General features: G+C 70.4%; 1 protein-coding gene across 1 annotated transcript; it reads right to left on the bottom strand.

The window, feature by feature from the left end:
• Positions 1–256: 256 nt before the first annotated feature.
• LOC128980562 (tripartite motif-containing protein 3-like) lies at positions 257–5,396 on the bottom strand (the record flags this gene model as incomplete). The annotated part of the gene is made up of 6 exons (XM_054399025.1): positions 5,283–5,396; positions 4,010–4,161; positions 3,429–3,609; positions 2,341–2,739; positions 1,380–1,725; positions 257–360 (listed from the first exon to the last, which is right to left on the bottom strand). Coding segments are annotated over exons 1-6 (1,281 nt in total), but the record flags the coding sequence as incomplete, so codon positions are not given.
• Positions 5,397–12,419: the final 7,023 nt, after the last annotated feature.

Raw genomic sequence — 12,419 nt, 5'->3', positions numbered from 1 at the left:
AGAAGGAGTGGGCAGGGATGGGGCAAGGATGGGGATGGGGACATGGATGGGGACCAGGACAGGGCAAGGATAGGGATGAGGCTGTGGCAGGGCAGCATCAGGGCTGAGGCAGGCCAGTGGCAGGGCAACGGCAGAGCAGTGTCAGGGCAATGTCCGGGCTGTATCAGGGATGTGCCAGGGCAACATCAGGGGTGCATCAGGGCTGTATCAGGGCAGTGGCAGGGCTGCCCCAGGGCCGTGCCAGGCCCAGTCCCACCTGCACACATTGGTTGTTGCTGTCAGCCACCACGATGCGGCCGCTGCTGGAGGTGCAGATGCCCTGCAGGTTGGTGAACTCTCCCTTCTCCCGGCCACGGCTTCCTGGGGGGGCACAGCCCTCAGCGGGGGCACAGCCCTCAGGGGGGCATGGCTGGTGGGAGCTGGGGGGTCCTGAGGGGTCTGGCAGGGACTGAGGAGCTCAAGGAGTCCCCAAGGCTGGGGTGGGGAACTCAACCTTCTCCCGGCCATGGCTTCCTGTGGGGGGGGGGGTGTCTGAGGGGGTCTTGGGGTCAGGATCTGGGATGGGCAGTGGGCTCAGGGTGGTCCAGGAGGTCAGAATGGTCCAGGCAGGGGTCAGGGTGGTCAAGGGGTGTCACGATGGTCCAGGCTGGGTTGGGTTGCTCAGGGTGGTCCAGAGGCAGCAGGGGGGTCTGGGATGGTCCACAGTGGTCAGGGTGGTCCAGAAGGTCAGAGGGACTCAGGGGGGGGTGCAGGGTGGCACATGGGGGTCAGGGTGGTCCAGGGGGGGCAGGATGGGTCAGGTAGGTCCAAGAGACGCCAAGGTGGTCCAGAAAGCGTTGGAATGGTCCATGCGGGGGGTCAGAGTGGTCCAAGAGAGATCAGTGTGGCCCACGGGGATTGGGGTGGCCCACAGGTGGTCCAGGGGTGGGTCAGGGTGGTCCTCGAGGCTCAGGGTGGGTCAGGGTGACCCATGGGGGTCGGGGGGGGGGGGGGGGGGTGGGGCTCCAGCTGGTCCATAGGGCTCAGGGTGCTCCACAGGGCTCAGGGGGTCTCAGGGTGGTCCATGGGTTTTAAGGGGCCTTGGGGGGGCTCTGGGTGGTCCACGGGGCTCAGAGGGTCTCAGGGGGTTCAGGGTGGTCCATGGGGTTCAGGGTAGTCCGTGGGTTTCAGAGGGTCTCAAGGTGTTCCGCAGGGCTCAGGGTGGTCCATGGGGGTCCTGGGGGTGCTCAGGGTGGTCCCAGGGGCTCAGGGTATTCCGTGGGTCCCAGGGGGTCTAAGGGTAGTCCATGGGGCTCAGGGTGGTCCATAGGGCTCGGGGAGTCTCGGGGTGCTCCGCGGGAGCCGGGGGTCCCCGGGTGGCGGCTGGAGGTGCCCCTCACCCACGCGGAAGATGAGCTCGTCCTCGATGGGGTTGTCCTTGCGCTTGCCACTGCCGTACATGCTGGACGGGCGCCGCACCGCCTTCTGCCGCACGTGGCCGCCGCCGCCGCCGCCGCCGCCGCCGCCCGGGGACTTGACCCTGCGCTTGGCGTCGTCGGGGGCGGCCGGGACGTCGCAGGGCCGCAGGGCACGGGCGCGGAAGGGGCTGCCGCGGATGGGCTGTCCGTAGAGTAGGATGGAGAGCAGCAGCTCCCCCTCGCCCCGCGCCGTGTACAGCAGCTCGTAGGTCCCGTTCCGGTTGTCCAGCACCTCCACCTCCGCCGGCGTCCCGTCCGCGCCCGTCACCTGCGGGCACCGCCGGGGAACCGCCGGACCGTGGGGTGATGGAACCCACCCAGCGCCCCGGGGTGACCTCCGCATAGCCACAGCCCTCCCCAGCACCCCGGGGAACCTCCACACCCCACAGCCCTCCCCAGCACCCCGAGGGGACAATCTGCACCCCACAGCCCTCCCAAGCGCCCCGAGGGGACCTCTGCACCCCACAGCCCTCCCCAGCACCCCGGGGGGGGTCCTCTGCACCCCACACCTCGTCCCAGCAACCCGGGGGGACCTCCCCATGCCCGTGGCGACCTCCCTATCCCTATGCCCACATCCCACCCAAGCGCCCCAGGATGACCTCCCCCCCTCAATCCCACCCCCGAGGTGACCTCTCCATACCCACCCCGGGATGCCCTCCTCCTCCCCCCAACAATTTCTACCCCCGTGGTAACCTCTCCATGCCCAGCCCAGCACCCCAGGATGCCCTCCCCCGCTACTCCCCGTGGTGACCTCCCTATGCCCACGTCCCAACCAAGCGCCCCAGAATGACCTCCTCCCCCTCAATTCCACCCCCGCGGTGCCCCCTCCAGCACCCCGGGACCCCGTTCCTCTGCCGCCCCCCATGCCCACCCCCTCGCTCACCTGGAAGCGCAGCCTGGCACTGCCGCAGCGCACCAGCTGCCCGTCCTTGTCCTTGGTGGTGACGCTGAGCGACGCCGGCTGCCCCACCACGGCCTGCCGCAGGCCCTCGCCGCTGGCCACCGTCTGGTGCGCGGTGGCACTGGTGGTCACCAGGGCGCCCAGCGCCAGGATCCCGCGGCGCAGGGGCGCGGGGTCGGCGGCGAGATCGAGCTGCGCGTTCTCGTGGGGCTGCTCGGGCATGCGCCGCGCCGCCAGCTCCGCCAGGCGCTCCCCCAGCGGCTTCCGCACCAGCAGCACCTCGGGCGCCGAGCCGCGCTCCAGGACTCGCTCCGTCAGCCGTAGGCTGCTCAGCAGCTGCGCATGGCCCTGCCGCAGCGCCGCCAGCTGCGCCTGCAGCACCTGCGGGCACCGCGCGGCCACCTCAGCACGGCACGGGCAGGGGCACCTCGGCAGGGCACGGGCATGGGAACTGTCACTGATGGCATGGGGATGGGCAGCTCAGCATGGCATGGGGCACCTCGGAATGGCATGGGGACGGGCACCTCGGCATGGCACGGGCATGAGCAGCACGGGCATGGGAACTGTCACTGATGGCATGGGGATGGGCACCTCGGCATGGCACGGGCATGGGTGGCACGGGCATGGGGACCACGGCATGGCACACACATGGGAACTGTCACTGATGGCATGGGGATGGGCAGCTCAGCATGGCATGGGGCACCTTGGAATGGCATGGGGACGGGCACCTAGGCATGGCACGGGCATGAGCAGCACGGGCATGGGAACTGTCACTGATGGCATGGGGATGGGCACCTCAGCATCCATGGGGATGGGCAGATCAGCATGGTATGGACATGGGAACTGTCAGCATGGCATGGGGATGGGCATCATCGGTAGTGGCAATGAAATGGGAATGGGCACCCTCACCATCAGCACAGGGATGGGGCTGGGCACCATCAGGGGTGGGATGGCAACGGGCTGGGCACCATCAGCAGGAGGATTCAGGATGTGGGGCACAGCCCTGCCCTGGCGACCTGTGGCAGGGGTCCCGGTGGCAGCAGCGTGCCTGGGGTGCCCCCAGGCCTCACCTTCTGCTTGGCAGCGCAGGTGGCCTCCAGGTCCCTCTCAAGCTCTGCCCGGCGCTGGCACAGAGCCTCCTCCAGCTCTCGGAAGGTGGCACCAATCTCGGCAGCAGCCTCTGCCCGGCGCTCGCCCAGCTGCCTGCTGATCTCTGACACCAACCCGATGGCAGCTGACAGCTGCGGCAGCCTGGGCACGGCAGGCACAACCCTGTCACCTGGGGCAGCCCTGGCACAGCCCTGGCACCCTGGCCTAGCCTCCCACACAGTCCTGGCACCCTTGGGGCAGGCCTGGCACCCCCAGGGCAGCCCTGGCACCCCAGCCCAGCCCCTCACCCAGCCCTGCACCCCCAGCCTGGCCCTGGCACCCCCCGACAGCTGGTGCCCCTTCATCTCTATTGGTGCCCCCTCACCCTTGCTGGTGCCCCCTCACCCCTGCTGGTACCCCCCCACCCCTGCTGGTGCCCCTCACCCTCTGCCCATCCTGGTTTCTATCCCCACGCCCAGCTCTGCCAGGGTGGCACCGCAGGGGTCCTGGCATGGCACAGCCCTGGCAGTGCCTGCTGGCAGTGCCCGCTGGCAGCAGGTACCTGGCACGGACAGCATCGAGCTGCAGCTGCAGGGCAGCTTTGTGCTGCTGCAGGACGTCTCGCAGGGGCACCGTGGGGTGGTCTCGGTGCTCCCCCTCGGTGCAGTCCTGGCACATGGCTGTCTCGCAGGGCTCGCAGTAGAACTCCATCACCTGGGCACCCCCTGGCATCAGTGCCATGGGCACCCCCACAGGTACCCCCAGAGACCCCCGGTGCCCCCCTGGCACATGGCTGGCTCGAGGTAGAGCTCCTTCACCTGGGCACCCCCGGGGCACCCCCTGGCATCACTGCCACAGGCACCCACACACATCACCCCTCAGAGGCCCCCCAAAGACCCCCCTCTGCTGAGGGGCCATGGGCACCCCCCCAGAGATCCCCCAGGGGAGGGGCCATGGGCACTCCCAGAGACCCCCTCAGAGACCCTCAGAACCCCCCAAAAACCCCTCAGAGACCGCCCCCCAGAGACCCCCCAAGGGGAGGGTCCACGAACACTACTCAGAGATTCCCCCCCCGGGGAGGGGCCATGGACACCCCCAGAAACCCCCTCAGAACTCCCCCAAGGGACCCTCTGAGACCCCCCCCCCCCCTCCCCGAGACCTCTCAGGGTGAGGGTCCATAGGCACCCCAAGACACCCCCCAGACAACCTCAGAGGTGCCCCCCGAGACCTCCACAAGCTCCCCAGCCCCTACAGCCCCCCCAAACCCTTTAGCCCCCCCAAACCCCTATAGCCCCCCCAAACCCTTTAGCCCCCCCGAACCCTATAGCCCCCCTGAACCCCTATAGCCCCCCAACCCCCATGGCCACTCCCAACCCCTATAGCCCCCCCAACCCCTATAGCCCCCAAAATCCTTTAGCCCCCTCGAACCCCTATAGCCCCCCCCAAACCCCTATAGCCCCCCCAAACCCTATGGCCACCCCCAACTCTTATAGCCCCCCCCAAACCCCTATAGCCCCCCCAACCCCTATGGCCACCCCCAACCCCTATAGCCCCCCCCAACCCCTATAGCCCCCCCGAACCCTTTAGCCCCCTCGAACCCTTATAGCCCCCCCAAACCCCTATAGCCCCCCCAACCCCTATGGCCCCCCCCAACCCCTATAGCCCCCCCGAACCCTTTAGCCCCCTCGAACCCTTATAGCCCCCCCAAACCCCTATAGCCCCCCCTCCATCACTGCAGCCCCCCCGCCATCGATCTCCAGAGACCCCCCCAGCCCTCCCCCAGCTGCGGGTCCGCCCCCGCAGCGCCCCCCGCCCCGTGCCCCCCCCGTGCCCACCTTGCCGTCGTGGTTGGGGCAGCAGAGGGGCTGGGCAGGGGGCGGCGGCGGGGGGGCTGTGCCGGGGGGCGCCGCGGGGGGGCGCTGCAGCTGCTCCATCAGCAGCGTCAGGAAGCGATTGTCCTGCAGCGCCGAGACCCCAGCCTCGGGCAGGATGGAGCTGCGGCGGCACACCGGGCACGACAGCGTCAGGCTCTGCGCGGGCACATAGCCCTGCAGGCACCTGCGGGCACAGGGGGCACGGGCATGGCACAGTCAGGACACACAGGGCACTGACAGGGCACATAGCCCTGCAGGCACCTGCGGGCACAGGCATGGCACAGTCAGGGCACACTGGGCACAGTCAGGGCACATAGCCCTGCAGGCACCTGCGGGCACAGGGGGCACAGGCATGGCACAGTCAGTGCACACCGGGCACTGACAGGGCACATAGCCCTGCAGGCACCTGCGGACACAGGGGGCATGGGCATGGCACAGTCAGGGCACACAGCCCTGCAAGCACCTGTGGGTGCAAGGGGCACAGGGCATATGGCACAGTCAGGGCACACCAGGCACGACAGTGTCAGGCTCTGTGTGGGAACATAACCATGCAGGCACGGGGGGCATGGCACAGTCAGGGGGCATGGCACAGTCAGGGCACACAGCCCTGCAGGCACCTGCAGGCACAGGCGGCAGGGGCACAGTCAGGGGGCATGGCGACAGCAGGCACACCCAGGGCACACCCAGGGGACACCCAGGGGACACTTGGGCTCTGCAGGGGCACACAGCCCTGCAGGCACCTGGGGACAAGGAACAGGCAGGGGACAGCTGAGGATCAAGGGACACCAGGGGGCAGCAAGGGGCAGGGGTCAGAGGGTGGCAGGGGTCAGCAGGGGGTGGGTGCCAGCCAGGCTCTGCAGGGGCACCTGGGGCCAGCAGGGGCCAGGGAAGGGGCAAGGGATGGCCACAGGGTCTGGGAGCCAGGGGGCAGAAGCCAGTAGGACACCAGGAGACATCAGAGAGCACCAGGGGTCAGGGGGCATCAGGGGACACCAGGGGACAAGGCCCAGCCAGAGCAGGCCAGTGCCAGCCTGGCCCTGCTGGTCCCCAACTTGCCCTCTGCCAGCCTGGGCAGTGCTGGGCAGGGGGTCTGGGGGCATGAGGCAGGGGACAGAGGGGCACAGGCAGGGCAGGGACAGATGGACACAGGGGCAGAGGGGCACAGGCAAGAGCTGTGCCAGGCCAGCTGGCACGCAGCAGGACAGAGGGGCACAGGCAAGGCAGGGACAGATGGACACAGGGTTACAGGGCCAGCAGCACTGCAGGGACATCCGAGGGACAGGCAGACAGAGGAAGGGCACAGAGAGAGCAGATGGCATTGGGGGCACCCCAGGTATGGCAGTGCCACCTGACTGAGGGCTGGGAAAGGGGGGTGCCCGCAGTGCCCACCCCAGTGCCCTCACCTCTGGCAGGAGTGCAGACAGGGCAGGGGGCACAGGGGCTCTCCCTTTGCCCACCCTGGTGCCCACCTGGTGCCCGCAGTGCCCTCACATCTGGCAGAAGGACTGCAGGCAGGGAGGGGGCACAGGGGCTCTGGCTCTGCCCACCCTGGTGCCCACTCTGAGCCCGGCGGTGCCCTCACCTCTGGCAGAAGGAGTGCAGGCAGGGCAGGACCTTGGGGCTGCGGAAGTGCTCTCCGCAGATGCCGCAGCGCAGCGGCTCCAGCTCCGGGGGCAGCGCCGCGCCCGGAGGCCCCTCCCCGGCCATGGCCCCCGGACCCCGCGGGGGCCCCGCAGCTGCCGCAGGGGACACAGGCACAGAACTCAGGGACCCCCAGTGCCACGGCTGACCCCCAGTGCCCCACGGCTGATCACCAGCGCCCCACAGCTGCCCCCCCAGCCCCACAGCGCCCCACGTCTGACCCCCAGCACTCCACAACTGCCCTCCAGCGCCCCACGGAAACCACAGAGCCCCCCAGCCCCCCATAACTGCACCCCCAGCACCCCATAGCCCCCCAGCGCCCCCTAGTGGCCCACCCCCCCCCCGCACCCCATAGCCCATACCCCCAGCACCCCACAACCTTACACCCCACAGCGCCCCCTAACCCCAGCCCCACACACCCCCCAGCACCCCATACCCCCACAACCCCGCAGCACCCCATACCCCCATAGCCCCCCAGCACCCCAAAACCCCATACCCCCTAGCACCCCTATGGCACCTCATAACCCTCCAGCACCCCATAGCTCCCCAGCACCCCATAACCCCCCAGCACCCCATAACTCCATGGTATCCCATGGCACCCCATAGCCCCCCAGCACCCCATAGACCCCCATTGCACCTACAGTCACCCCCGCACCCCACTCTCTCATAGCCCCCAGCACCACATGGAAACTCAGCCCCCCAGCCCCATACACCCCATAACTGCAGCACCCCAAGGCACCCACCTACAGCCCCCAGCCCCCAATTCCTGCCCCCCAGCCCCCCAGCCCCCTGCCTGCCCCATGGCACCCACCCCAGAGACCCCCAGCACCCCTAGACTCCCTTGCCTGCCCCACCCTCCCCACTTCCTGCCCCACAACCTCCTGCCTGCCCCACGGCACCCCCAACCCCCCCCGACAGCCCCACGGCACCCCCAGCCCCCCATTGACAGCCCCACGGCACCCCCAGCCCCACAGCCCCCCCTACTTGCTCCACAGCACCCCCAGCCCCACAGCCCCCCCCGACAGCCCCACGGCACCCCCAGTCCCCCCTGACATCCCCACGGCACCCCCAACCCCACAGCCACCCCCCGACAGCCCCACAGCACCCCAAGCGCCCCCCTGCCTGCCCCACGGCACCCACAGCCTCCCCTGACAGCCCCACGGCACCCCCAGCCCCCCCCGCCTGCCCCACGGAACCCCCAGCCCCACAGCACCCCCTTGACAGCCCCACGGCACCCCCAGCCCCACAGCCCCCCCTGCCTGCCCCACAGCACCCCCCCTACAGCCCCACGGCACCCCCAGCCCCACAGCCCCTCCCGACATCCCCACGGCACCCCCAGCCCCACAGCCCCCCCCTCCCTGCCCCACGGCACCCCCAACCCCGCCCCACCTGCCCCACGGCACCCCCAGCCCCACAGCCCCCCCCGACATCCCCACGGCACCCCCAACCCCACAGCCCCCCCCGCCTGCCCCAGGGCACCCACAGCCCCCCCCGACAGCCCCACGGCACCCCCAGCCCCACAGGCCCCCCCGACAGCCCCACGGCACCCCCAGCCCCACAGCCCCCCCCGACAGCCCCACGGCACCCCCAGTCCCCCCTGACATCCCCACGGCACCCCCAACCCCACAGCCCCCCCCGACAGCCCCACAGCACCCCAAGCGCCCCCCTGCCTGCCCCACGGCACCCACAGCCTCCCCTGACAGCCCCACGGCACCCCCAGCCCCCCCCGCCTGCCCCACGGAACCCCCAGCCCCACAGCACCCCCTTGACAGCCCCACGGCACCCCCAGCCCCACAGCCCCCCCTGCCTGCCCCACAGCACCCCCCCTACAGCCCCACGGCACCCCCAGCCCCACAGCCCCTCCCGACATCCCCACGGCACCCCCAGCCCCACAGCCCCCCCCTCCCTGCCCCACGGCACCCCCAACCCCGCCCCACCTGCCCCACGGCACCCCCAGCCCCACAGCCCCCCCCGACATCCCCACGGCACCCCCAACCCCACAGCCCCCCCCGCCTGCCCCAGGGCACCCACAGCCCCCCCCGACAGCCCCACGGCACCCCCAGTCCCCCCTGATATCCCCACGGCACCCCCAGCCCCACAGGCCCCCCCGACAGCCCCACGGCACCCCCAGCCCCACAGCCCCCCCCGACAGCCCCACGGCACCCCCAGTCCCCCCTGACATCCCCACGGCACCCCCAGCCCCACAGCCCCCCCCTGCCTGCCCCACGGCACCCCCAACCCCACAGCCCCCCCTGCCTGCCCCACGGCACCCCCAACCCCGCCCCGCCTACCCCACGGCACCCACAGCCCCCCCCGACAGCTCCACAGCACCCCCAACCCCACAGCCCCCCCCGACAGCCCCACGGCACCCCCAGCCCCACAGCCCCCCCCGACATCCCCACGGCACCCCCAGCCCCACAGCCCCCCCCGCCTGCCCCACGGCACACCGAGTACCCCCCTGACAGCCCCTCGGCACCCCCAACCCCACAGCCCCCCCTCCCTGCCCCACGGCACCCCCAACCCCGCCCCGCCTGCCCCACAGCACCCCCAGCCCCACAGCCCCCCCCGACAGCTCCACAGCACCCCCAACACCACAGACCCCCCCGACAGCCCCACGGCACCCCCAGCCCCACAGCCCCCCCCGACATCCCCACGGCACCCCCAGCCCCACAGCCCCCCCCTCCCTGCCCCACGGCACCCCCAACCCCGCCCCGCCTGCCCCACGGCACCCCCAGCCCCACAGCCCCCCCCGACAGCCCCACGGCACCCCTAACCCCACAGCCCCCCCCCGCCTGCCCCACGGCACCCCCAGACCCCCCCTGCCTGCCCCACGGCACACCCAGTACCCCCCTGACAGCCCCTGGGCACCCCCAGCCCCACAGCCCCCGCCTGCCCAACCCCCTCCGTTCCTGCCCCCCGCCGTCCCCGGCTCTCGCTACACCCCCCGGCCCCGTTCCGGTTCCTCCCGGTACCGACCGCCGGCCCCGGTACCGACCGCCGGCCCCGGTACCGATCCCCCTGCGGTACCGACCGGCCCCGTCCCGGCCCCGCTGCCGGCGCTGCGGCGGCTCCAGGCCCGGCCCCGCCCCGGCGGCCATTGCGGGACCCGCCCCAGGACCGGCACCGGACAGCGGCACCGGGGGGGCACCGGCACGGGGGCACCGGGGGGGGGTCACCCGCACCGGGGGCACCCTGCGACACGGGAGGGGACACCGGCACCGCGGGAGCCGCCGCCGGTGCCGCCCGGGCCGGTGCACCCCAGCGGCGCTCCCCCCCGTGTCCCCTCTCTGTGCCCCCCACGCCGAGTCCCTGCCCCCGCCCATTGCCCCCCCTTGTCCCTGTCCTGTGCCTGTCGCTGTCCCTCCCCCCCGTTCCGTTGCCCCCAGCCTCGTGCCGTGGTCCCCAGCGCCCCCCTTTGTCCCTGCCCCCCCGTCATGTCCCTGCTCCCCCATTCCCTGTCCCCAGACTCCTCCAGACCTGCCCCCCCTTGACTCTGTCCCTGTCCCCACCCTGTCCCTGTTCCTCCGTCCTGCCCCTGTCCCCCCTGTCCCCCATTCCTTGTCTCCCTCCGTCCCTGCCCCCCCATTCCTTGCCCCCAGACCCACCCTCCCTTGCCCCCCCAATTCCTCCTGTCCTCTGCCCCCTCCTTCTCCCTGTCCCCCCTCCCCCCCGTCCCCCCATCATTGTCCCCAGACCCCCCCCGCCCCTGTCCCCCCATTCCTTGCTCCCACCCCCCCGACTTGCACCCCCAGTCCCTCCCATCCCCCCACATCCCCACCCTCCTATCCCCATCCCCCCCACCCCCATCCCTGCGCCCCCCACTCTCAAATCTCCCTCCCCAGTCCCCCCTTTCCCTCCTCCCCACGACCCCCTCCCACCTTCCCCCACCTCCCCCAGACCCAAACCCCTTCCCTCCTTACCCCCACCCCCAATCTCCCTCTCCCCCCTTCCTCGTGTGTCCCCCCCCCCCCCATATCGCCGTCGATCCCCCCCCAAATTCACTCACCCCCCCCTCGAAGCCCCCTCCTCTCTTCACCCCACGCCGCGCATCCTCGCTCGGACTGCGCCAGGGATGGGCAGGACTGAACCATTCCAGCCTCGGGGGGGGGACTCCATCCTTGTCCCCCTCTTAAATTCATGGGACCCCCTCCAGGGGACCCCCACACTGGGGGGGAAGGGGCGACGTCTCGCGTCCCCCAACCCCCAGTGTGGGGGTCCCCGGGAGGGGGTCCCGTGGGATATTGAGTGGGGGGCACCACACTTCTCCCCTCCCTCACCCGCGATGGTCTCGTCCAAAATGCGTCTCTGCAGTGGGGGGGAAGCTCCCAAGCGCCCCCCCCCCCCCCAAATGCCACCAGCCTTGGGGACCCCGCTGGTCGCCATGGCAACGGCATCCCCCCCCCTCCTCGAGGGAAATGGAGACCCCCAAAGGGATTGGGAGGGGGTGACAAGGGGACAGCAAAGTGTTGCCCCCCTCCCCCCCATAGTAAAGTCGTGGTGGTGGCCTTGGGGACATTATTTGAGGGGTTTGGGGACATTGTTTGGGGGGGGTCATGGGGACATCGTTGGGGGCTTTGAGGACATTGGGAGGGAGGTGTGGGGGGGTGGGGTGGGGGGCTTGGGGACATTGGTGGTGGCTTGGGGGACCTTGGTGGTGGTCTTGGGGATATTGATGATGGCCTTGGGGACATCAGTTGTGGCTTGGGGGACCTTGGTGGTGGTCTTGGGGGTGGGTGGTGGTCTTGGGGACATTGGTGGTGGCCACAAGGGACATCAGTGGCAGCTTTGGGGACCTTGGTGGTGGTCTTGGGGATGGTGGTGGTGGTCTTGGGGACATTGATGGTGGCCCTGGGGACATCACTGATGGCCAGAGGGACATTGGTGATGGCTTTGGGACCTTGGTGGTGGCCTTGGGGACACTGATGCTGGTTCTGGGGACATTGGTGGTGGGGGTCACAGGGGTGGGTGGTGGTCTTGGGGGCATTGATGATGGCCTTGGGGACATTGTTGGTGGCTTTGGGGACCTTGGTGGTGGCCTTGGGGATGTTGGTGGAGGCCACAGGGACATCAGTGTTGGCTTTGGGGACACTGGTGTGGTGGTCCTGGGGACCTTGGGGACATGGTTGGTGGTGGCTGTGACAGCTCTGGGTGGCAGCAGTGGGTGGCACATGCCAGTGCCAGCTGCTGCCAGGCATGGAGCTGATGCAGGGCACAGCTGGTGGTGGCTCTGTGGGGACATGGCCATGGGCCAGGCCTTGGGGACATGGGGGACAAGGAGGTGGCAGCTGCCCCCTGTCCTGTGTCCCTCTCCTGTGTCCCTCTGCTGTGCCCAGCCAGTGCCACTGTACCAATGCCACCTGTGTGCCAGTGTCAGGTGATGTCAGCTGTGCCACCACCGTGTGCCAGCTCTGTGTGCCCTGATGCCAGCCTGTGGCAGCCACTGGTGGTGCCAGGCCC

This window comes from Indicator indicator, unplaced genomic scaffold (genome assembly GCF_027791375.1).
Source record: "Indicator indicator isolate 239-I01 unplaced genomic scaffold, UM_Iind_1.1 iindUn_scaffold_285, whole genome shotgun sequence".
Taxonomy (NCBI): domain Eukaryota; kingdom Metazoa; phylum Chordata; class Aves; order Piciformes; family Indicatoridae; genus Indicator; species Indicator indicator.
The sequence above is the reverse complement of the archived record's forward strand: the minus strand, read 5'-3'. Positions and strand labels throughout refer to the sequence as shown.